The sequence below is a fragment of the Petaurus breviceps genome, unplaced genomic scaffold (genome assembly GCF_028583685.1).
Source record: "Petaurus breviceps papuanus isolate PSGF00001 unplaced genomic scaffold, PetGlider_PUasm1.0 673, whole genome shotgun sequence".
Lineage (NCBI taxonomy): Eukaryota > Metazoa > Chordata > Mammalia > Diprotodontia > Petauridae > Petaurus > Petaurus breviceps.
This window is the reverse complement of record NW_027186448.1, coordinates 1,051,136-1,076,065: the sequence shown is the minus strand read 5'-3', so window position 1 is coordinate 1,076,065 and position 24,930 is coordinate 1,051,136. Positions and strand designations below refer to the sequence as shown.

The 24,930-nt window shown below is 45.7% G+C and overlaps 1 protein-coding gene across 6 annotated transcripts; it reads left to right on the top strand.

Moving 5' to 3' along the window:
* The first annotated feature begins 403 nt into the window (after nucleotides 1-403).
* PER1 (period circadian regulator 1) lies at nucleotides 404-23,808 on the top strand. Of its 6 annotated transcripts, XM_069104109.1 has the most exons (24): nucleotides 997-5,922; nucleotides 7,261-7,340; nucleotides 9,679-10,132; nucleotides 10,387-10,485; nucleotides 10,621-10,775; nucleotides 11,100-11,221; nucleotides 11,695-11,896; nucleotides 12,129-12,180; nucleotides 12,424-12,566; nucleotides 13,130-13,208; nucleotides 13,554-13,660; nucleotides 14,102-14,255; nucleotides 15,590-15,704; nucleotides 15,800-15,931; nucleotides 16,177-16,279; nucleotides 16,386-16,554; nucleotides 16,728-16,855; nucleotides 17,379-17,555; nucleotides 18,467-18,700; nucleotides 20,644-21,254; nucleotides 21,798-21,963; nucleotides 22,161-22,362; nucleotides 22,671-22,821; nucleotides 22,918-23,808. In XM_069104109.1, the coding sequence occupies exons 3-24, from the start codon at nucleotides 9,852-9,854 to the stop codon at nucleotides 23,113-23,115; spliced, it is 3,780 nt and encodes a 1,259-aa protein (XP_068960210.1). In that variant the 5' UTR covers nucleotides 997-5,922; nucleotides 7,261-7,340; nucleotides 9,679-9,851; the 3' UTR covers nucleotides 23,116-23,808. The 6 variants fall into 6 exon arrangements, with proteins under 6 accessions (XP_068960212.1, XP_068960213.1, XP_068960208.1 ...); XM_069104111.1 differs by lacking the exons at nucleotides 997-5,922; nucleotides 7,261-7,340 and adding an exon at nucleotides 404-504; XM_069104112.1 differs by lacking the exons at nucleotides 997-5,922; nucleotides 7,261-7,340 and adding an exon at nucleotides 418-578 and having other exon boundaries at nucleotides 12,135-12,180.
* Nucleotides 23,809-24,930: the final 1,122 nt, after the last annotated feature.

The following is a 24,930-nucleotide window of genomic DNA, read 5'->3' as shown; positions in this document are numbered from 1 at the left end:
ACGTCACGGAAAAATTCAGCAGAGAACTGATAAACAAGTGGCCGCGTGAGGCGCCCTGCACGTGTCCCCTCCAGCTCTTCCCAAAGATGGCCAATGAGAATCGTCTAGGGGAGGGACCTTCTCACGCGGTAGGGGACGAGGCAAACCAAAGGAATTTTCATTTGCCAATAGCCATTGAGAAAGTAAAAACTACGCAATTTCCTGTCGGGAAACTAGCAATCAACGCGAGAGGGTGGGGCCTGAAAGCACGTGTAGTATACGCAGCTAGGCTTCTCTGGGACCAATCAGGAGACGGCTGGGACTGACGGAACCCAATGGGAGCGGTGCGTAGAAGAGACGGGGCGGGGCGGGGCAGCGGCACGCGGATTGGGGTATGGGTTGGCACGCCCAGACCAATGAGCACATCAAGGGCGTGGCGTCCGGGCAGATGGGCGGTGCTGTCCCGCGCCGGCTCAGTAGGGGGCTGGCCTCGGTGGAACGGATCTGGACCCTTGCAGAGAAGGAGTGAGTACTAGGGGTGCTTGAGCCCAGACCCTTGATCCTCGGAGCTCCGGGACCCGACCGAAGTCGGGGGAGCGGTGAGTGGGGCACGGGCCAGCGTGTGCGCAGAGGGAAGCAGCTTACACCTATAGGGAGCGCGTCCTTTATTGCAGCCTCTGAGGCTTTCTTCCAAGGAGGGGGAAGCTGAGGCACAAAGTAGTTGAGTGATCTGTGCCAGCAGTCCCAGAGTCGGAACTTGCAGGCTCTTTCCAAAGGGCGACCTTGTTTCTGTGGGAGGAGGTGATAACCTGAGGTGTGATACCACTGGGGAAGGGTGTGTGTGTTTGGAGGGGGTGTGAATATATATCTGGGGTGGGGGCTGTGGCAATCAGGTGTGAGGCAGTGTCCTGGCGGGGCATGTGGGAGGAGGCTCTACAGAACAAGACATTACAGCCCCCACCTTCATGAAGCTTGCAGGACAGTGGGAGAAGATGGGATAGGTAAACAGGTAATTAATTATATAATATAGGACTAAATATAATGAGTGCATGACAGGTAAGAATAAAGTGCGGAGACAGAAAAATTCTTGTCAGGTTCGGAGAAACTTCAAGGAGTAAGTGAAGTTTGAGGGTGGGATTGCTAGCAACACAACTCTTCCTCCTCTGCCCCATAATAATATTATTATATGGGATTTGGTAATTCAGACGTATAGTGGTCGTTTGGAGTAGTGGGTTAAGGTCTTTTGGCAGAGGTGAATGGTTTGGAGTAGGCTGTGAACTAGACAAAAGACTGATTAAAGTAGAGATTTGGGAAATAAAAGGGTGTCTTGGACCATCTAAACTTTAACAAATTCCTTCAGCATTAAGCTAGAGTTTGTGATAATCATAATTTATGATTTATGTAACCTTTAAAGTTTATAAAAGCAAATGATCTCATTTGATAAAATGAGATATTTGTAAAGCACTTTGCAAATTTGCAAATCACTGTATACATGCTAACTATTAGTATTATCCTCACAATGGCCCTTTGTGATAGGTGCTGTAGAAGGTATTATTTTTATTTTATGGATGAGGAGACTGAGGTTCAGAGACCTTCTTACTTTCCTATATGACCACACACGACTAATAAGCCTTGGAGATAGAATTCAAACCAAGGTCTCTCCTGACTCCCAAGTCTAGTACTCTTTCCAGGAGATCATAGTATCTTATTGAAATGTGTGTATGTGTGTGTGTGTATACAATATGTATGTATATGTATGAATCCTAGGAGATAGCCATTTATACACATATATGTGTGTATGTATACACACCTCCTATGCAATGGAGCAAATAATTTTGAAACATGGAAAACCATGCCATTATACTATTAGATTTTGGACAATTGGAGATGAACTCATGGGATGCATGAATCTAATATTGCTGGGTTCTAATATCCAACCTTGTAGGGACTTGAATAAAATGGAATTCTAGAGGAGGTATCGGTCTTAGGTTTGGAGCTGATTGGGGGTAATCTCAGGATCTTTGGGACAAAGTGGGAAAAATGGAGATATATGAGAGACATGATTAACAGAATGGAAATAGTTTTTCCAGGTTAAATACCTTTTTTACTCTAATTCCCTAATTATGGGATTAGAAGGAGAATTTGCCAGGTAAAATGTTGTTGGTGTTTAGGGGAATTATAAGAATAAATAGAATATTAGACCTAGAAGGAAAATTAAAAATATCTCAGCCCCACCCCCCCATTTTACAAATCAGAAAACTGAGGCCTACAGAAAATAAATCATTTGATGAAGGCCACATAGCTAATTTTTTGGCAGACCTTTGACTAGAAGCCAAGTATTGACTCCTAGTCCAGTAAGCTACTTTGCTTTGGGGGCAGTGGGGAAAGTGATGATATCAGAATCTGGGGACCTGTTTGAGTACCAGTTGAAGAAACTACACTTACATCGATATATAGAAAATTATAATAATAGTGCTGGTTTCCAGATAAAGGATAGTGATTATAGATGTGGAGAAGAGATTGAACAGCTTAGCTTCAGAATAGAGTGGAGTCTGGTAGAAGGGAACAGACAATTTCTTGGGTCCTTCAGGGCATGGTAAGGGAGAGCTGGCTGCCAAAGGACTGGTCCTGAGTCTGGGGAAGATGTATCACACAGTCCCTAGGCTGAGAGGGACTGGACACCTGGATTCCAGAAACTAGGCCAAAAATTAGGCAGAGACAAAGAATCCTAGGTATATACCAGAGATACAGATTAGAGAGGTGAATGCCATCTTCCATGGGCACTAGAGCCGAGTACTTTTGTCAAAGAGTATTAGATAGGACCAAATGCAGGGTAGGGAACTCCTTTTTGGCCCTACACCTGGGAAGGAAATTCTCATTGTTCCTGCATATATACAAACATGATAAAAGAGTAGAAGTGAGGGATTTAGGACATTTGAGTGTTAGATACTACATTGATCTAAGCCTTTCCTGAAAGCCCTTGGCTTCTCTTCTGGGAAACCCCCTTAACTCACCCCCATTCCTTATTTTCTTCCAGGTACTTAATTTGTATCAGTTCCAGCCTAATGCTCCCTACTGCCAAATCTCTTCTCCATCAGGGTCCTAGTTAGAATATCATATGATCCTTTGATCCTTCTCCTAGATCTCTCCAATTGCTTTGTCTGCCCTTTGCTTTGGTTTTCTTATCTTGTATGTATACCTCTGTCCCATAACCTTTGGTTGCCTCTGTAACTGGCGGAAAAGGCTTTTGGGAAGGCAAGGAAACAAAACCTTGTTAGTCTTATAGAACCCAGCTTTCCACACCCTGGGTTTTTATGACCACATGAGCAAATTTGGTGGATGATTTGGAGACAGTGGTGATAGAACTTGAAGGTCTGGTATGGTTCATTGTAGGAGAAAAAGGATTGACAACTGGGTCCAGTAACTGGCCACCCATTTCCCCCAATTCTGTCTCTCCAGGAACATCTGGCTTTGGGACAGAAAGGGGGTGGGGGTGGGGGTAGGGAGGGGCTTAAGAGTGAGCCGGGACGGGCCGGTTGCATGTCCTAGGCTGACTGCCAAGAGAACAAGATGTTCTCAGTGCTCTGGCCACCGCCCTCCTACTGGCTGTCTCCCAAACCACTGCTTCTCCAGGCTTCCAGGCTCCATGCCCCACATTCTCCAAGCCACTTGGCCCCGCCCGCAGCCAGCCCCCTTCCTCTGCTTTGACGTCACTCCTTTACCTGCCCCTTCTCCTTCCATTGACGGCAGCAGGTCTCTGTTACTGTGGGAACAATGAGGCTGAATAGAAGTAGACTGAATAGAAGTAAACCGGGCATCGGGGAGTGGGTGTGGAGGAGGATAAGGAGGGAGGAAGTTAAGGGGAAGAGAATAATCGTTTATATAGTGCTTACTATGTGCCAGGCACTGTACTAACTTTACAAATATGATTTCATTTGATAACAGTTGGGTCATTGAGGGAGGATATAATGGGGGGGGAGGGTTGTGTGTGTGTGTGAATCCAGTCTGGAAGGTGATAGGATCCCTAAAACCAAGTTTCTTGAAAAGAGCCAAGACTGGGAGTTAAGAGCTAGAGACTGATTGGGATAGAAGTACCTGGGTCCCAGGAGAGAAGAGGAGTTGGCCAAGAGGAACAGCGAGTGTGTGTTGGGGTACAAGGAATTTCTTTAAGGGGAGACCAGACCTCTAGGATCCTGAGTTCTCTTTGTTCCCTTGTGAGACTCAACAGGATTGCTTCATAACTTCTGAGTTTCAGTTTTTTCTTAAGAGACCACAAGATTCCTCTATCCCTCTCCCCCCACCCCCCATTATTAAAAGGAGACCATTGTTAAGGAAAGCTCAGCACATGTGACAGAGAGGGATTGATGCACCCCATGCATAGTTATGTCAACATTTCTGGGACCTTCACATACGGCTGTGTTTCCAGGGGTGGGGGTGCTTTCAGTCCTTAAAAGCAGATTTTCTGTCACTTGTATTTTACTTCCCTCTCCATCTCTTAACCTCCATTTCTCACAACCTTCCAAATCCTAAATTCATTCCTAGTACCCAGACATTCTTTAAAAAGAAAAAAAATCTTCTCTTTCTAGCATCCTGACTCCTGCTCACTCTTTTTCTTGGCTCTTTAGTCTTCTCTTTTTGTATCTTCAGGGACCCACATGTGTATTGTCATTGGCTTCTCCTCTTGTTTAAAAAAATTAAATTTTATTGATATCTTTATGTTTTCAACGTGTTTTGTTTCCCTTTACCCTCTCCCCGAGAACCATATCATATAGCGGAGAGTATTTTTTAAAAAGATGAAGAAGAGAAAAAACAAATCAGCAAAACCAATCAATACATTAAAAAAAATCTGAAAAGATGCAATGAGTGTTTTTCCCTTCCTAGTTACTTCCAGACCCCATTCACTTTTCCCCCTGGCATATGTCACATCCTGCTCCCAGCCTTGTCTGCCTCGTTGTGGTGTCCTGGAGAACCAGATAATAGAAGTCACTGAGTGGGCAGCTGGAGAGACCTTTTCTCTGATAGGCCACTGGGACACTTGCCTTTCCTAGTCGGGGGTGGAGGGCATGTTTTGCCACTCCATTCTGATTGGTTTTAGGTTCTACTCACCATTCACCATCCCCCCCCCCCACATACATTCATCAAACCCTGATTGGTTCTGCCTGCCCTTTTCTACTCCTGATTGGCTAGAGATGCCCTTTACATTGTGTCTGCTCTGCCCACAGCTTCATACCTGAGTGGAGATGACTCAGGGGTCTTAGCTAGGGCTACCTCTCCCCCAGGACTTTCCAGTTCAATGACCCCAGGTGCCTGAGGGGCTTCAAGTGGTAGTTGAAATCTCCGAAAGAGTATAGCCTCATTAGCTTGATCAGAGATGTATTCTCCCATGTACTCCCCTGAATCCGTATCTTATCTATTCCAATTCTTATTCTATTCCCCTTTCCTTTTTTACCTTTTTCCAGGACCAAAGTATCTAGCTAATCTTGCAAAGCCATGACCATTCACACACACACACACACACACACACACGCACACGCACACACGCCATTAGTCTCTGCTTTGCTTTATAAAACTGTATGTTATCCCAATGTACTGGGCCCTTCCGCCCAAGTGGCAGCACCCAGGTCCACGTGCAGCCGTGTGTGTAACAGCCCTGACCTCAGTGGGGGTGGCTGGCCAACCAGGCACCTTGCCGGGATCCTCAGCCAATCAGATGTAGTGCTTATGCATCAGCAGGCAGGAAGCCAGTGATGGCCAATGCCTGTCATTATGCAATCCGCCTCTGCTTTTAGAGAAGTTCTCCTGCCCCCGGCAGGGAAAAGGACTAGGCAGGTAGGGGCAGTGGAGCTTAGACTCACCCAGCAGCACCCTTGCAGCCTGCCTCAGGGCTTCTGCTCCCAGGCTACTTCCGGGATCCTCTGAGAATCCAGGGTTTCTACCTCACAAGTAAGTCTTGGTTTTTTCTATCCCTTCTCTGAACCCCCAAGTATTCCCCACTACCCCCACCCCAATCCCTGGCTAGCTTCCTTTCAGCTTTCTTTTTCCCACCAGTGCTTATGCATGACTGACCTGTGCCTGGTGGCCCTCGGCATTCCTCCTTCTAGCACTGTGTAAAAGTTCTTGGTAGACTCCTAAGACCATGGTATCCATTGCCCTCCAGCACTAGTGTTTAACAGTTACAACTCTTTTCTTCAGGAATTTAGTCTCTCAATCTCCAGCTGTCCTTGATTGCCCCCTCCCCCTGCCCTCCACCATTTTCTGGATGACCCTTGTTACACTGCAAGAAGCCCATTTATCCCAGGCTCACAACTGTCCTTATGAGAGTCCCAACTTGTTTTAGGACCCCTAGAAGTAGTATTCCTCTACTGTATTCTTTCCCTTCTGCACCCTGGCTTTGTTAGTGTACCAGGAACTCCCTTTGGCAGTTTCTCCCCCATCTCTGGCCCAGTGCCGGTTGTGATGTCAGCTCGGGCTAAGACTAGAACATCCCGTTCCCAGACCTAGTTCTTGCTGTTGGCTGCAGACTTCTTCCTTCTCCTGGCTCTGGTTTCAAAAATACTTGTGGTTGAGAGAGAAACATGGTTAGAAGACAAAAAAGGTGGGGGTGGTCAGAAAGGGAAGCTAGAGAGACAAATAGAAGTTTGCTATATTACTCCCCACTCCAGACTCAGCGATATTCAGTGTCTTAGTTTTAGCCTAGGGAGAGAAAAGGAAGTGCGGAAATCTATAGAAGCTACTGAAATAGGAGCTGAATTCCTAGGAGATAGGGGGAAGAAAATAGCCACTAACATAGTCCATGATTGTTTGGGGTTGAGAATCTTGTGAAGGAGGAGATAGGGGTTTTCTTTTTCAGGTAGAGATTTAGCTGAGTTTCCTTGGAACCCAAGCATTCATCCTGTGCCTTCCCACTTTTCTCCAACCCAATCCCCTTCCCCCTCCTGTACCAGCCCCCATTATTTCTGCTTTTTAGAGACTCAGGCAACACAGTAGACAGATAGCTTCTACTCCCCTCTTAAAATGGTGTGTATGCTGAGGTGGTTTAGGGATGTGGGAGGTAAGGGTTGTATACAAGGTCCATTATTAACTGTTACTTAGGAATGTTTTGGGGTCTTATCCAGGTTGCATTTGGATTATATCTCCCACTTATGTTTCTACTCCTACACATGTTTGCATCAGGCACATGGGTTGGAGTGTGATCCCCTCTACCTCACAGAATGGGAGGAAAGAAGAAAAAGCTATCACCCTGTTCTTCCTCCTTCCTTCCCTCTTCCATTCCTTCTTCAGGGCCTCTGGGTTCCTCCAGCAACCGCTGAGCTCAGCCACTGACGTAGGTTGCCCCGGCTACAATAGAGCCTTTAGCTGAAGTAAGTGGCTGGTGTAGTGTGCGCATGTGCTTTGGAGACGGACCCTCCTTCAGCCCCACCCCCAATCTCCTTCCCTTTCCCAAGTTAAAATTAGCCCATGAATCCTAAATATAGGAGCTATTCTCCCAGTTTCATTCCCCTTTCAAGTAAAGGTGGATTCTTCTCCACAGATAACTCAATCATAAAGTCAGTACCTTAATGAGGATTGAGGGGAGATGTTCATATTCAGCTCCCTCACTTGTGCCAGTCTTGCTGTGTCAGGAATCTCAGGAGAAGGGATCATAGGATCCCAGATTTAGAATAGGAAGGGACTTCAGTGATCATTTAACCCAACCAAATGAGGATTTGACAAATGAGGAAACTGAGGCCCAAGGAGGTTAAGTGACTTGCCTTAAGTGCATGCTATCTGCTTATTCTTAAGGAGTTCACATTCTAATGTGGGAAACAACCTGTAAATAACTGGGTAGATACAAGGGGTGTGTGCGCATGTGCATATGTGTGTATATATATATATATATACACGAGTGTGTGTATGTATATGTATGTGTATAATAGATGGAAGGTAATATGAATAGGCAGGAAGTGGAAAGGAGAGGCCTCCTTCTGAAGGTGAGATTTCAGCTGAGCCTTGGAAGAGGTGAGGGAAACTAAGGATGGAGGTGAGGAAAGAGAACCTTCTAGGCATGGGGACAGCTAATTCAAAGACTAGGCCAATGTGACTGGATCATCAGGAATATCAAGACTAGGAAAAGTAGGAAGGAGCTTTGGAGAATTTTACATGTTGAACTGATGGTTTTATATTTGTTTCTGGAGGTAATCCAGAGGTATTGGAGTTTGGGGGTGGGGCAGAGTGACAGGGTCAGATCTATATTTTAGGAGAATCACTTTGTCAGCTGAATGGAAGGTGGATTGCATTGGGATTGCAACTCAAGACAACTGAGTAGTCCAGAGGAGCAGTGATGATAGTGACTGTTGAATGAGTGGAGAAAAGGAACACATAGGAGAGATATTGTGAAGATAACAACAAGATTTAAGAACAGATATGTGGGGTTAGTTAGTGTGAGTGAGGAGTCAAGAGTGATTGTGAGGGTTGTGGCATTGTCCTTGACAGATCGAAGTTGGAAAGAAGGGAAGATTTGGGGATAAAGAGAATTTGTCCAGGTTTGGACATGTTAAGTTTGAGATGCCTGAGGAGACATCCAGTTCAAAAGGCAGTGAATGGCTAGAATTCAGGAAAGAGACTCAGGCTGGGTATATGAATCTGGGAATCATCTGCATAGAGAGGAAAACTGAATTTATGGGAACTGATGAGATTCCCCAAACAAGATAGCATAGGGGGAAAAGGATAGATTGTTGGAGGACATCTGTGATTAGCAGGAGTGACCTAGATGAGTCTCCTACAAAGGAGACTGAGGAGGAGCGGTCAGAGAGGTCAGAGAAGAACCAAGGGAGAGCAGTGTGAAAACCTGGAGGAGGGAGTATCTGAGAGTAACAGGGGGTCATCAGTGTCAATAGAAGCAGAGAGGTGAAGAAGGAAGAGAAATGTCATTCAGTTGGTCACTTAAGGGGTCACACAGATCATAAGTGTCAGAGGTGAGGATCTGAACCCGGCTTCTCTAACTCCAGAACCACTTTCTACTGTGCTGCATTGATTCCTCTCCAGTACCTTTAACCCACCAGCTTTCAGCTTCCGTTCCCTGTCTCCCTTCATTCTCAGTCTGTTCTGGAATAAAGTTTTTCAAGCATTACTAAAATTCAGCAGGGAAAAAATGTCACATTTCTATAGGACTTTAAGGTTCACAAAATTCATCATTCTTGGACCATTATATGCATATGTATGTATATAGTAGTATTGGATTTAGAGTCATTGTATCTGGGTTCAAATATCAGCTTTGTTTACTGATCGTGTAACCTTGAGCAAGTTGTTTAGACTCTTCCATTTCCTCATCTATAAATTTAGGATATTGGATTAGTACTCTAAAGTTTCTCCCAGCTCTAAAGCCTATGAACATATGTGTGTGTGTGTGTGTGTGTGTGTGTGTGTGTGTATTTTTTAGAGAAGAATCTTTCCTGGTATCCAGAGCAGGATCTGTTGCTATACCAATAAAGAAAGTAGAGTTAGAGAGAGAAGACTAAAGGCTTAGGCCCCAGATTCATTAAGGGGAATAGACGCTGGGAGGCCTTTGGGTACGTGTGTGGCCTGAGGTTCACCTGGGTTTATGTGGTGGTGGTGGGAAGAGGGATCAGCTGCTAGAGTATAGGTAGTGTGGAAAAAGCCAAGTGCTAGAGGGTAAGAAGTCTTCTCTCCTTCTTTTCCCCTTCTTTCTCCATCTTCCAGGTTCCAGCTGTGGTCCCTCCCCACAGTCCTCACTGACTTCACCTTTTGCCACTTCTTTCCTCTCCTCTCCCCGACCAAGGAAACTCCTGCCCTTAAGGACCTTGTTGTATTCCCTCGTGGTGGCCTCTCCCCCTTCACTGATTTTCTCCCACTGTTATCCCCATGGTACCACCATGAATGGCGCCGTTGAGGGAGGCAGTGGGGCAGGGGGACCAGGCCCTGGGCTTGGTGAAGGGTTTGATTCAGGGGGATCCCAATCCCCTGGGCCCCCCGAACACAGACCCTGCCCTGGTCCTGGCCTTGCGGATGATACAGATGCAAACAGCAATGGTTCAAGTGGCAATGAGTCCAATGGACCGGAGTCCCAGGGTACTTCCCAGCATAGTTCTCACAGCTCTTCTTCTGGCCATGGGAAAGACTCTGCCCTGCTGGAGACAACAGAGAGCAGCAAGAGGTAAGAGGAAGGGTGATGGGGTGATGGCATCCAGGAGTAATGAAAGATGTGAATAATAGATATGGAAGTGACTGAGGGATCTAGGGCCTTGAAACAATCAGAGAAACTTAGGAAAATGGCAGTCAGATACCTTGGGGGGGGGGGGCAGAAGCTGGCATTTATTGGTAGGTTATTGTGATACCAGGATGCTACCTACTGTGTCATGATGAATGACTGAACTCTTATTTTTATGTTTTCTATTTTTTTTTCTCCAGCACAAACTCTCAGAGCCCATCCCCTCCCAGCAGTTCCATTGCTTATAGCCTCCTGAGTGCCAGTTCTGAGCAAGATAACCCATCAACCAGTGGCTGCAGGTAATGGTGGGGATAGGGACTGAATATACCTGGATTCCTGGAGAACATTTGCCAGGAGGAATCTGGAGGTAACAGGGCATTGAATTTCTGGTAGTTGATATCTCTTGTTCCCTCTACTACTTTTTACCTCTGCAGCAGTGAACAGTCAGCCCGAGCACGAACACAGAAGGAACTGATGACTGCCCTCCGAGAGCTGAAACGTAGACTTCCACCAGAACGCCGAGGGAAGGGTCGATCAGGGACTTTGGCCACACTACAATATGCACTTGCCTGTGTTAAACAAGTCCAGGGTAAGTTAAAACTTGGGAGTGTTGATGTTAGACTGTAGAACAACAATAGTATTGGCAAAGAATTCAGGGCCTTGGAAGGAAGTAGGGAAACATAGAGGGAATAGAGGGGGAATGGGCTCAAGAGGGGCCTAGGAGTAGAAGGAAGGGGTTGGATTCACCAGACAAGGGAATCAACAGTTAGGCTCAGTGTGGAGAAGGAGAGGTCTGCAGGAATCAAAGGAACAATGTCCGGCACATAGTAAGCACTATATAAATGTTAGTTATTGTTATTACTATTACAATGGAAAGGAGGCACTCTTGAATTTAACCTCACTTCCTCTGCAGCTAATCAAGATTACTATCAGCAGTGGAGCTTAGAGGAGGGGCAGCCTTGTTCCATGGACATGTCCAGCTATACCTTGGAAGAGTTAGAACATATCACCTCTGAGTATACTCTTCGAAATCAGGTCAGCCCCAGACCCATCTAGTCCTTTTTCTTCTCTTCCCCTTCTCTCTTCCTTCTCTTTTTTTTCTTCCTAGTCTTTTTCCCCTCTCCTGGTCCTGACCTTAGTTTCTTCTTCTTGCTTCTGTCTTGACTTTCCTTTTCTCACATATTTTTGGTCCCTACCTCACTGTTGTCTCTTATAACTATGAGGTGGGAATAATAACAGCACCTGTCTCTCAGGGTTGTTATGGAGATCCAGTGAGATAGCATTGGTCCAGTGCTGAGCACAATGCCTGGCATATACGTAGTAGCTGCTATGTAAATGCTTGTCTCCTCCCTTCTTGCCTTCCTTCTTTCCCTGTCTCTCAGTTTTCTTTTCCTTTCTTTTTAACCCACTCCCTACTCTTCCTTCCCTTCACTAGGTAACATTGTATTGATGACTTAGCTGACCAGTTCCTGACCTTGGTCTTTTTCGTTTTTGTTCTCTCTTTCCAGGACACTTTCTCTGTGGCTGTCTCTTTTCTCACTGGCCGGATTATCTATATTTCGGATCAAGCATCTGTTCTTCTACACTGTAAGAGAGAAGTCTTCCGGGGTGCCCGGTTCTCAGAGCTGTTGGCCCCTCAGGATGTAGGTGTCTTCTATGGCTCCACAGCCCCCTCTCGCCTGCCCACATGGGGTTCCCGGGCCTCTGCTGGTGAGGACTAGGGAAATCTTGGATTGGAGGTCGGGCCATTGAGAAATGTGAAATAAAATAGTAGCATAGCAAGGGCAAAAATCATAGCAAGAGTGAAGGTGAATAGACTCTAAGATTTTTAGCTAGGGAGATAAGGAGCCTCAGGCATGAAAGAGCAAGGGAGGACTCAGCGTCTCTGGTGCAGGAGTTGGTGGCATGATGGCACTGACCCTACTTCACTGTCTCTCCCCAGATTCAGGTCCCATGGATTTCACACAGGAGAAATCTGTTTTCTGCAGGATCAGGTAAGTTGGAGAAAAGAACAGAGGAAGGTGGGCAGAACAGGAAGGTTATTTATTCAGGGCTATTTGTCTTCACTTTAGTCATTCTCTTCATGTCTGTCTCTTGGTTTCAAGGGCCAGGAACTTGTGGTCTAAGGTGGTTGGGTGGATAAGCATCATGGATAGAGAATAGGGAGAGAGAGGATCTATTCATTCTCCCTGTTCCTCCTGTGATGCTCCCTGTTTCACATCTCTCCCAAAAACCAGAGGTGGCCCAGATAGGGAACCAAGTCCCCGATACCACCCATTTCGACTGACTCCCTATGTGACTAAGATCCAGCTCTCAGACGGAACCCCAGCGCAGCCATGCTGTCTACTAATTGCTGAAAGAATTCACTCTGGCTATGAGGGTAAGTTGAAAGGAATACTGAGGGGGGTGAGCCAGGGAGGGAAAGAGGCAAAGAGAATGGGAAAATCAAGAAAGAATTGGATAATAAATATTAGGGGCATAAAATATGGCCAAGGAGAACCAGTTATATGTTACCAAGAAAATGCATCAGGCTTCAAATATAGAAGGAACCATTGAAAAGTGGTGAATTAGACTCCCATTGGTTGTTTTTTTTTCCTTAAGAGTCATTGGAATGTTGCATTAGAAGTCAGGAGGCCTGGTTTTCTAATCTTCCCTCTCTCATTAGCTTTGTGACTTTGGGAAAGTCCAATAGCCTCTTGTGCCTTAGTGGCCTTATTTGTACAGTGAGGGATAATAATGCCTTGTTGCCTTTAAGGTGAAGGATTGGATTGGATAATCCCTTGAATTATTTTCTAGTTCTAAGATGTGATTCTAGGAGGAGAGCAGAAGTTGTCAGAAATGATATAGTACTAGAGAGGCTGGAGTTGTTTGGTGAGAGAGGTTGGTATTGGAGTTATTGCCAGAGAAGATCTAGATCATGATGATCACTTCTGCCTTTTTCAGCTCCCAGGATTCCCCCAGACAAGAGGATCTTCACCACACGCCACACACCTAGCTGTCTGTTCCAAGATGTAGATGAGAGGTGAAGCCTGAGGGGGAGGGACTTAGTGCCAAGATCTTTTTTTTTAATAGTATTTTATTTTTTCTAATTACATGTAAAGATGCTTTTCAGTATTCATTTTTTAATAGGATGTCGAGTTCCAAATTTTTTCTCCCTCCCTCTGCCCCATACTCCCTCCACAAAAGGGCAAGCAATCTGATACAGTGCTAAGATCCTTGAAAGTAGATGGGGTTAGAATGATAATGAAAGATCCTGGGGCTAAGTAGGACTGAACAGTAGGGTCCCCTTGGAATATGGAAAATCAGGGGTTTGGGAGCATAAGGCCTTGGGGATTGAGGTCTCTTTCAATAATGCCTAAACTTCCAGGGCTGCCCCGTTGCTGGGATATTTGCCCCAGGATCTGCTGGGGGCACCAGTGCTCCTTTTCTTACACCCTGAAGACCGACCTCTCATGTTGGCAATCCACAAGAAGAGTAAGTCCCCAAAGGGGGCTGTCCTTTTCTTTCCCCTTGATAGCTCTCTCTTGCATGATGGTATTCTTATATCCTGTCTCCTTATGCCTTATTCTCTGACTGCTTATTCTTTGCTCTTTGCTGCCTAGCTCTCTTGCATGATGGTATTCTTATATCCTGTCTCCTTATGCCTTATTCTCTGACTGCTTATTCTTTGCTGCCTAGCTCTCTTGCATGATGGTATTCTTATATCCTGTCTCCTTCAAGCCTTATTCTCTGACTGCTTATTCTTTGCTCTTTGCTGCCTAGCTCTCTGCTTTTTCTTCCTTTTTTCCAGCAATTCCTTTCCCTGCCTCTGCCTCTGCCTCTGCCATGCATTTTCTCCCTGTATTACAGCCCCCAGCTAACTCTACTTCCTTTTTTGCTTCTACCAACCTATTTTCCCTCTTGATCATCCTACAGTTTTGCAGCTATCAGGCCAACCTTTTGACCACTCCCCCATCCGCTTCTGTGCCCGAAATGGGGAATATGTCACCATGGACACCAGTTGGGCTGGCTTTGTCCATCCCTGGAGCCGAAAAGTGGCATTTGTTTTGGGTAGACACAAAGTTCGAACGTGAGTATGCTCTTAGGGTGAAGGAATGATGGAGTGGGGAGAGGGAGGGAAGGTGAGCTGGAGGGGGCAGTCTAGGATGGGTAAGCAGAGGATCCAAAAAGTTAAGCAGACTTGAAGAATTTGGGAAGCAAGTGGTGAGGGTGGGAATCAAGAGCCCTTCTTCAGCATTCCAGCTTCACACTCTCTCCACCTCTCCCTGCCCTTCATCCTTTCTAAAGCTACTCTCCCTCCTCAGCACAACTTCTGGTGGGTACTCCTCACTGCTTCCTCAAGCTGTCATCCCCACTGTAGCCTCACTTTCTTTCCTTCAAAATCTAGACCCTTTAGTTTACCAGTTCAACTTTATGATGGCTTTTCCTCTTGAAACTCTTTTGATTGTCCTATCACCCCTCATCCCTTTCTATCTGCCAATTCTGAATAATTCCTGTTATGTGACCTTTCTGCTCCTGGGTGTACCTAGACCCCAATCCTTGGTCTTTCCCTCTTTTTTCTATTATTTCATTAATCTCAGCAGCTCACCTGAATTCAACTTTAATTTGATATAAGATGACTCTCAGATCTATATATCCAATCCATATTTCTTTCCTGAACCTCAGTCTTGCTTTACAACAGTCTATGCATGTTGTACATCTCTAACTGAAAGTCTGCTGAGGCATCTCTAGTTCATCATGTCCAAAACAGCACTCATCATCTTTCCCCTTACTCTACCTTTCCTTCTAATTTCCATATTTCTGTCAAGGGTACTGTCATTCTTAGTCTAGGAGTCATCCTTTACTCCTCTTACTCATTCCCTGTCTTTTCACAGTTAATCATTTGCTAAGTGTTCTTGATTCTACCTTAGATGGATCTCTTGCTTCCATCCCCTTTTCTCTACTTACACACTACAGCTGCCCTAATTCAGGCTCTCATCACCGGAACTAATCCTCCTAATTGATTTCCCTGTTTCCAAACACTTGTCAAATTAATATTTCTCAGTTAAGGGGCTGTGTACTCTTGCTTAAAAAGTTTGTGCTGTCCATTACCTATAGAATCAAGTTCGAATGCATTGGTTTAAACCAAGGCCCTTCGTCTGTAAAGTTCTGTACATACTGTATATACTTTATCTTTTCCATTATTCCCCTTTATATACTCTGTGCACTGACCAAACTCTTTGTTGTTGCCTAGACATGACATTCCATTTCCTACCTCTGTCCAAGCTATCCTCCTTGTCTGGAATCCAGTCCTTCCTCACATATGTCTGATTGCCAGTTTTGTGTGTGTGTGTGTATGTAGAATATAGATCTGTGAGCTTTTATTTCCCCCAGTAGATTGATTCTCTGCTTATTCTTCCCCAGGGCTCCCCTAAATGAGGATGTATTCACTCCCCCAGTCCCTGTCCCAGCTTCCTCAAGAACTATGGACCCAGACATCCAGGAGCTCTCAGAACAGATCCACCGACTACTGCTACAGGTAAGAAGAAATAGATGGGATTATAATGGAAGGGCTGCTGCAGGCTTTGAAAGTTTTAAGCCTTCTCATTACTTTCTTCTCTTTTTCTTCCCCAGCCAGTCCATAGTGTGAGTCCCACAGGGATGTGTGGATTAGGCCCTCCAACCTCTCCAGGTCCCTTTCTAAGCCCTGGCTCATCCAGCGACAGCAATGTGGGAGACACTGATCATCCTGGGCCCCCTGCTCCAGTGAGTGCCCTCCCTGGTCCTCCCTCGATGATGATGATGATGATAATATTGATCATTAATAGTAATAAATAATTAGTATTGCCATTCTTGTTTGGTCGCTCCCTCTTTCTGGCCCCTGGTCTTTCTCTTTTCTTATCAACTGCCCAAGTCTGGTTGCCTCTCTTTAGTGTCATTCTTTTCTCTTTACAATGTGTTTTTTCTTGGTTTACCCCAAATAATCCCAGTTCTATGGCCCTCCACTCCAGGTGACATTCCAGCAGATCTGTAAAGATGTGCATCTTGTGAAGCACCAAGGTCAGCAGCTTTTCATTGATTCTCGGTCCCAACCCAACTGGCCTCCATGCTCAGGTGAGAAAATGGCTAGTCTTGGCAGGATGGAGCCCAGAAACCAAATAGAGACAATACCTGAGGAACAATCATACCTACCATAATTTTCTACTTTTGCTGTTTCCAGCTCCAGATACTTCTAAGACTAAGGACCTCCCAGGCAGACCCTTGGAACCAGGCCCTGGGTTGAACCAGGTTCGACCTCTTGTGGTTAGTACTGCCCCTAAGGATTCAGAGAGAAAAGAGCCATCCAGCTGTTCCTACCAGCAGATCAATTGCCTGGACAGCATCATCCGGTATGAACACTACATCTCTTAGTGCTTTTAATTCCCCTGTGATGGCTTACCTTTTCCTATCCCCGTCTCCCACTTTGTCATCCTTATATCATTCTGTTAAGTTGTTCATGTACCATACTCCCCCCTTCCGACACACAACTCCAGCTTGGTTCATTTTCTCTCCATTCCCTTAGTTACTTGGAGAGCTGTAATGTCCCCAACACAGTGAAGAGGAAATGTGCCTTCTCCTCCCACACGGCATCCTCCACCTCTGATGATGACCGACAGAAGGCAGGCCAGGGCTCCAGAGTGCCCAAGAAAGGTAAAGAAACCATATACTTCAGCTTTGCCCTTCCCTGGGTCCCTAACCATTCTTTTCCCTCCCCCAGGCTTCCCAACATGGGACTCTTCTGGCCCTTCTTTCTCCTTAGTGTTTCTCTATCTTGTCTCTTCTCATCTTCCTCTAACCCCACCCACCCACCCTTTCTAGTTTCTGACTCCATGCCCAGTCTTGCTCTGTCTTCTTCCCCCTTTCCCAATAGCACATATTCTCTGATCTGTGGCCATCTTTTTTCTTCTTCTTTTTCTTGTTTCTTCCTCTGGTTTCGCTTTCTGCTCCTTGATGTTGTTTTCTTTCTGTGTGGTCTGCTTCTTTTCTCTTCCCCATACATTCATGGAGATGGTTTTCCCACACTGACTCCAATCCTTTTTGTGGTCCCTCTATATTTCCACTTTGGGATATGCTCCCCAGTTCCTTGTTGTCCTCTTCCATTAATGCATTTCCCTCTCCTATACCCACTTTCATCCCACTGCACCTTCTAACTGGTGCTTGTCTCTCTGTACAGATCCACCAGAAGAGCTGTCTCGGGAGGGGGCCCCCCTCCAGAAGGAGCCAGTAGTGGGAGGTCCACTGACCCCGCTCACCCTTGCCAATAAGGCAGAGAGTGTGGTATCCATCACCAGTCAGTGTAGCTTCAGCTCCACTATCGTCCATGTAGGAGACAAGAAGCCCCCGGAGTTGGGTATGGGGGGTGTGGGTATTGAAGGGGGTGGGTTAGAGCCATGGGTTGGCCGGGCAGGTTCTGGGTTCTAATGCTTTTGGAGTGGAATATTTGTCCTTTTGTTTTTCTTTTATCACCCCCATGTGTTCTGATAATTTCTAATACAATTCTGGATCAATTTATTGGAATGGGAATCTTTTGGGGTCCTGACTTTCTGCCTTTTTTGAACCTCTCAGTTAATACTTGCTCTTACTTTCCTCTCAAAAGTTTAAAGGATTTCTTCTTCTTTCTCCTGTCAGCCCCAGAACTTAAACCTGTATGCTATGACTTCTTCTTATCTGGCCTTTCCATCCTCCCAATCTCGGCCCCTTACCCATTTTGTTTACATTTTTCTTTTTCATGAATTTATTACTCATTAAAACTATTGGGACAGAGGGCAGGAGATCAAAGATCAGAGAAGTAACAGTGGCTAGAACTGGACAGGATGATGATGCCAGAGTCCCCTCCAGTGGCAACCATAAAAAAATGTATGATCTCGTAGTGAGATGGAAAGAGAGATGCCATAAGGAGACTTTTTCAATAGAATTAAAAACTGCTGGAATGAGCCAGAACATTCTTTTTCCTTAGAGAGCTCTGCAGGGGGAAGAAACTGTCCACAGGGGTGGCCCCCAGGTTCATCATCCCACATATAACCAACATAAACACTCAGATTTAAGTATTCGAAAGAGGGAAGGTGATGATTCTTGTGGGTAAAAAAGGAGCTAAGATATTAACTTGGAAAGTAGGACCCTATGGAGTAAGGAGAATAGGTAGAGGTAAGGGGATTGGGACATTTGAGAGATGAGGAGAGAGAGGGTAAAGTGAAAATGGTGAATAAATATATGAGGCATGAATCCTGTTCGAACTCTTCTCTACTTTTTGATCTCTTACAGATATTGTCATGATGGAAGAGCTACCTGGCCTAACCTCTGGTCCAGCTCCCAGTCCAACGATGGCCACTTCTGACCCGGCTCCTGATGCCTACCGTCCTGTGGGATTGACCAAAGCTGTACTGTCACTTCATACACAGAAGGAGGAACAGGCCTTCCTCACTCGATTTCGGGATCTCAGCAGACTCCGTGTGTTTGATACCCCTTCCATGGGACCTTCACCCCCTGCCGATCGAGGTAATTTCACCCCTAGGCCTCTCCCCACTACCAACTCTTAAATTTATCCCAGAAAGAGGAGATGTCTAAAATAGTAATGGTGCCTGTAGACCTTCCAGCTCTAGGAAACATGAGGTCTAAAATAACTTAAGACAGGGTTAGCCCAGGATAAGAACAAAGGTGTTAGATGGAATTGAAGGAGAGGATAGAACCCCTACTTTTGAGAATGTGCGGTTTGAGGAAAGAGAACACCACTCCTGGTCTTGCTTTCTCATTTAGAGGGGAAGGGTCCTAAGCCCCAGCACAAGATAATGGAAGGATTTTTATTAGTAGAGGAAAACCTAAGAAGTTGTTCTTCAAACAATATTGCTGTTACTGTATACAGTGTTCTCTTGGTTTTGCTCATTTCACTTTTCATTATTTCCTGCAAGTCTTTCCATGGTTTTCTAAAACTAACCAGCTCATCATTTATTTTGGTACAGTAGTGTGCCATTACAATAGTGATTTTAGAGCATTTTTATATTATTATAGATAGCTTTATCCAAAATCTCTATTCATATTCTTTGATCATTTATCAATTGGGAAATGACTCATATTCTTACAGATTTGACAGAGTTCTTTATATATTTGAGATACGAGACCTTTTTTTTTTTTTAAGCAATCAGGGTTAAGTAACTTGCTCAAGGTTACACGGCCAGTTGTTTCTGGGTGGGTGCTAAGTGTCTGGGCCCGGGATTCGATCTCCAGGTCGTCCCAACACTGGAGCCGGTGCTCTTACTCGCTGTGCCACCTGGCCGCCCCCTTTTGCTTTTCTTCTAATCTTGGCTACATGAGTTTATTTGCATAAAACTTTTTTAATTTAATGTAATCAAAATTATCCATTTTAAATGGTTGAACAAATTGTGCTGTATGATTGTGATGGAATATTGTGCTATAAGAAATGATGAGCAGGATGCTCTCAGAAAAACCTGGAAAGACTTACAAGAGCTGATGCAAAGTGAAATGTACTGTGTACAAAATAACAACAATATTGTAAGATGATCAGCTATGAATGACTTAGTAATTCTCAGCAATACAGTGATCCAAGACAACTCTGAAGGACTTGTGATGAAAAATGCTATCCACCTCTAGACAAAGAACTGATGGTGTCTCAATACAGATCGAAACATACTTTTTAAACTTTTTTTATTCTTGAGGTTTTTTTTTTGTTCTGTATTTTCTTTCACAACATGACTAATATGAAAGTATGTTTCGCGTGACTACACATGTATAACCCATATTGAATTGCTTGCCTTCTCAATGAGGAGGGTGGGGAGAAAGGAAGGGAGAGAATTTGAAACTCAAAAGTTTTAAAAATGAATGTTAAAAATTGCTTTTACATGTAATTGGGGAAAAATAAAGTACTAAATAAATTTTTAAAAATCAAAAATATTATCCATTTTACACCTCACAGTTCTTACTGTTTGTTAATGAATTCACATTCACACCTTTCTTCCCCACCTCCTGTGACTCTTCTCCTGGAGTCTTCTTCTGATTCTGCCCCTCATTTCCCTAGAATTGCTCCTCTCACCCATCTAGCTTGGAAAGTGATGTTTCTTTGGACCTTTCCTAGGTTGTGTTCCAGTTGCTTCTTTATAGTTCCAGCTTGTCAGAGTAGTGGCTGTGGGTTATAATGGAAAGAACACTGAACTTCGAGCTAGGAGACCAGCATCCATATATCCGTTCCAATATTTACTAGTTGTGTGACCCAGAGAAGGACATTTAATTCCTCTTAGTCTCAGTTTTCCCATCTGTAAAACCTAATACTTGAAGTTCCAACTCCACAAGGCTGTTGTAAGAAAAGTACTTTGTAAACCATCAAGTGCTACATGGATGAATGGTCGTTGTGATGGTAGTGGATGTGGCAGCATATACCAGAAGAGGCGGCAGGTCCACTAACCTCAGTCTCTCTTGCACTTTCACAGGCTACTGCCATGGTCCCACTCCTGGCCGCCGCCACCATGGCAAATCAAAAGCCAAACGTTCAAGGCACCATCAGCTTCCTCTGTCTGAGGCTCCTGGCTATACCTCTCATCCTTCCCCAACACCTCCAAGCACTCCATGGCCCTCTCAGCCCAACCCACCCACATCTGCTGCTTTCCCAACAGTGGTGCAAACCTACCCACTCCCCATTTTTTCAACTAGAGGTTGCCCTCAACCTTCAGCTCCTACCCCATCTCCTTCACCCTTTTCTTCCCCCCTGGTAACCCCTATGGTGGCCTTGGTCCTACCCAACTATTTGTTCCCTTCTCCCCCCACCAGTTACCCCTGTGGGGTTCCTCAGGCTCTATCAGATAAGCCTCTCACCCCTGCACCCTGTTCACCTTCTCCAACTTTACCTCCTATGCCACCTAGCCCTCCCCAATGCCCCGATTCACCCCTGTTCAATTCACGGTGCAGTTCCCCACTCCAGTTGAACCTGCTGCAGCTTGAAGAGACTACAAGGGGGGAAGGAGGAGCAACAGCTGGGGAGTCTGGGAGTAATTCCAGGCCTCCCCCTCCAGGAGAGGAGGTTCCACAGCCAGAAGCTGGACTGGTAAGCCTCTGTCCACAGATTTTTCTCTCTGTCATATCCTCTTCTAATGTTTCCATCTCCCTGCTGATAACTAGCTCTGGGTCTTTGTATCTGTCTATTGCTGTCTCCTGTTTTCCTTCCCCTTTCATTTTTTTTCCCTTCTACTTTCAAGTCAGTCTCTTTCCCCTAGTGTTCCCCCCCACACACATACACTCACTCCTCTCTGTTTCCCATCTCTGCCTCCATCTCTCTCTCTTCTTTTTTCCCCCCATTTCTGTTTCTTGCCCCTTTATCTTTTCTGCTTAGCCTGAGTCTCTGGAGAGAGTAGACTGTAGAGTATAAATTCCTCGAGGCCATAGACTATTTCTGTTTCTGTCTGTGTATCCGCAGGGCCATAGTGTTGTTTAAGAAATGCTTCTTGAATTGGGGAGGGGATGCTGAGTTTGGGGTCCCTTGAGTATTCAGGGGGAGAAGAGGGGCATGAAGGGGCACGAGAGCTTGACCCGTACCTGAGTACCCAAGCCTGAGCCTCAGATTCCTGGTGCCCTCTCCATACCTGCCCAGGTGGAGATGAATGAATCCTCTAATCAAGATGCACTGTCAGGCTCCAGTGACTTGTTGGAGCTGTTGCTCCAGGAGGACTCCAGATCTGGCACTGGTTCAGCTGCCTCAGGCTCCCTAGCTTCTGGCTCTGGCTCCCATGGTGGAAGCACCTCAGCTAGCATCACTCGTAAGTGTGGGGCCTCCTTTTCCTGGGAGTTCTTTTTTTGGGAGGGGGGCATCATTTGAGCATCTTCCTTTAAAATGAATAATCCTGGCTCCCCACCCACATCCCTCCACCTTGCCTGAAGTCACCCGTTCTCTTTTCTTTCCTTTTTAAGACAGGAAGACTTGACTTCTCTGACTCTCCTTTCCCCTTTTTCTCAGGCAGCAGCCAGAGCAGCCACACCAGCAAGTATTTTGGGAGTATTGACTCTTCTGAAGCTGAGCCAACAGGGACCCAGGCTGGGGTAGACCCAGGGGCAGGACCTGGGGAACAGGTCATTAAGTATGTTCTGCAGGATCCCATCTGGCTACTCATGGCTAATGCTGACCATAGGGTCATGATGACTTATCAAGTGCCCTCCAGGTAAGAAACCTGTCAGTCCCAGAAGGAGGAGGAGTTGAGGAGAAGGAGTATTAAAATATGAAGAGGGAAAAGTTAGAGGATGGTGAGGGCAGGGGCAAGTGGAGTTTTATGTAGAAAGGATTGGCACGGTCTTAGGGGGAGGAGACACCCACATATTCTTTTTTTTTTTTTTTTTGCTTTTTGGAGGGGAGTTAGGGTCACATGGCTAGTAAGCACAAATTCTTAAATACTGGAAGACGTGAGTGGGTCTGGCTTCTAAACTTCTACACTTACAACCTCACTCTCTCTATCCTTTCCCATCCTTGTAGGGATATGGCTTTAGTACTGCAACGGGACCGTGAGAGGCTCCGTGCCATGCAAAAGCAACAGCCTCGGTTTTCAGAAGAGCAACGGAGGGAGCTGGGTGCCGTGCATGCCTGGGTGCGGAAGGGCCAGCTGCCCCAGGCCCTGGATGTGATGGTGAGAAGGAGGGATAACACCTTTAGGAGTGGCAAGTAAGGGGAACTAGTGATAGAAGTTTGGGGAGATCCTGACACTGTCTTCTTCCCTCCCCAGGCTTGTGTAGATTGTGGCAGCAGCACTCCAGATCCACAGTATCCAGATGACACGCTTTTCCCTGAGCTGGATGGACTGGGGCTAGAGCCAATGGAGGAGGATGGGGGTGGGGCCTCCCCAGACACAGCCATGGATGAAGAGGAACAAGGTGGGGAGCTGTCTACTTCTGAATTACCTGCTCCAAAAACTACCAGCTAAACTCTCATCTTGGGGCCACGGAGAGTGTCCTTGCCTTCCCTCTGTCATTGAAATAGGGGAAGGAACAAATGAAAAGCTTCATCCTCAAGACAACAACCAATTCCAATTTTAAGATTTGCTTCTGCCTTTCAGGCAGCCAGGGACAGGTACCCCTGAATAGTGGTCCTTTCTAACTAAACAATCACAGTCCTGCCTCTTCCTTAGGAACAACTGAGGGCTTCTTAGGGACCAACCAGAAACAGAGGTCTCCCTCTTCATCTTATTGGAGACAATTCCAGCAACAAAACAGTAAATCCTACTTGAAGAGTAGGATATCTTTCTGAATTCCAGCTGAGCAGGAATACTGATTGCTGCTTCAGACATGGGAACTGTAATAATACTTATTTATTTGGGAACGCTCCCCTTGTCTTCTCAAAGGCCTGATTTCCTCCCCCATCCCCTACCCTTGGGGGGAAAAGGGAGGGGTTAGGCATCAGGGAATGAGTATCTGAGGCCCAAGCAGGACCTAGGTATCCAGATCCCTGGCTCCCTTAGGTTGGGGAGAATAGAGGACTATGGGTCCCTGGTGCTGCCGCCCCTTAGGGTGGGACCCAGGTGTCTTCAGCTGTGCCCCACTTACCTTAGTGATATTTTTGTGTTTTTGATAGTCATGTCTGTCTCTTTTTGATATAAAACAGAAAACCTGTAACTAGACATTGTGGCATGAAGTCTGTTATCACTTTAGTTGTTTTCAATTCAATTCAGTTTGACAAGAATTCAAATATCTACCAGGCAGATAATTTCAAGATTATAATCTAATTGGGGGAGGGATGTGTACAGGGATGTAACAATCCTGGGAAGGCTGGGGTTGGTGGAGTTTACAGCTGCATAGAGAAGAAATCATTTAACTTGGGGGAGGGACATGGTATGTAGAAAAAACTGGATTCCAAAACCAGTTTACAAATTCATAATTTCATAGATTATTGAAGCTGGAAGGGCCCTGAAATTCTTCCTATCTCTCCTCATCTTTTAGGGAGGTAGAAACTGAGACCCCGGGAGTGATTCACTCAAGGTCACACAGCTAGTGAGGGGCAGAACTGAGACTACAGCCTCCATCTTAGTCCAGTGTTTCCACCACACCCCCATCCCCACCACACTAAGAACAAACTCTTAAGTGGTTAGGAATAAGTGGAATAAGTAGATGGAAACTAGCCATAATTGCAAGCAACAAGAGGCTGGTGAGGAGGCCTGTCCTTGAGCAGCCTCCTACCTTCCTTTCCTGACAGGATCTGGACATCCCTGTTTAACCTCCTTCACACTTTCTCTCAGACTCCAGAAGCCAGGGTACAACTCACCAACTGAAAGGTGGGGGAGCCTCCCAGATTCTAGATCTGTGACCTGTTTACTGTAATGCTGTGCTATCTTTTTTCTCTGAATCACTCACCCAAACATGAAAACTACTAAACTTACCCTTGCTTGAAACCACCCTCCACCCTCAGAATTGACACCTGCTAACTATGGAGAGGTATGGGGTAGGCCTTGGAAGAACTATTGGTCCCTACCCCAAAAAGGGTAACACGGAATCTACCAGGTCTGTGGTGTGAGCCTTTGAAGATGAGAATAGAGAAGGATGGTGGGATTCTCCTTAATTGTGATAGTTGCTGGAATCGACAGAGGGACCTGCCACCAAAAAGAGAAGGAATTTGGGGAATATATATGTGTGGAGAGGAGTGGAAATAAGTGACCCTATAACTAAAATTAGCGATGGAGTCTCTCCCCTGCAGAGAGATAGGAACTTTGGAAAAGACGAACTTCATTCGGGTTCAAAAACACTTG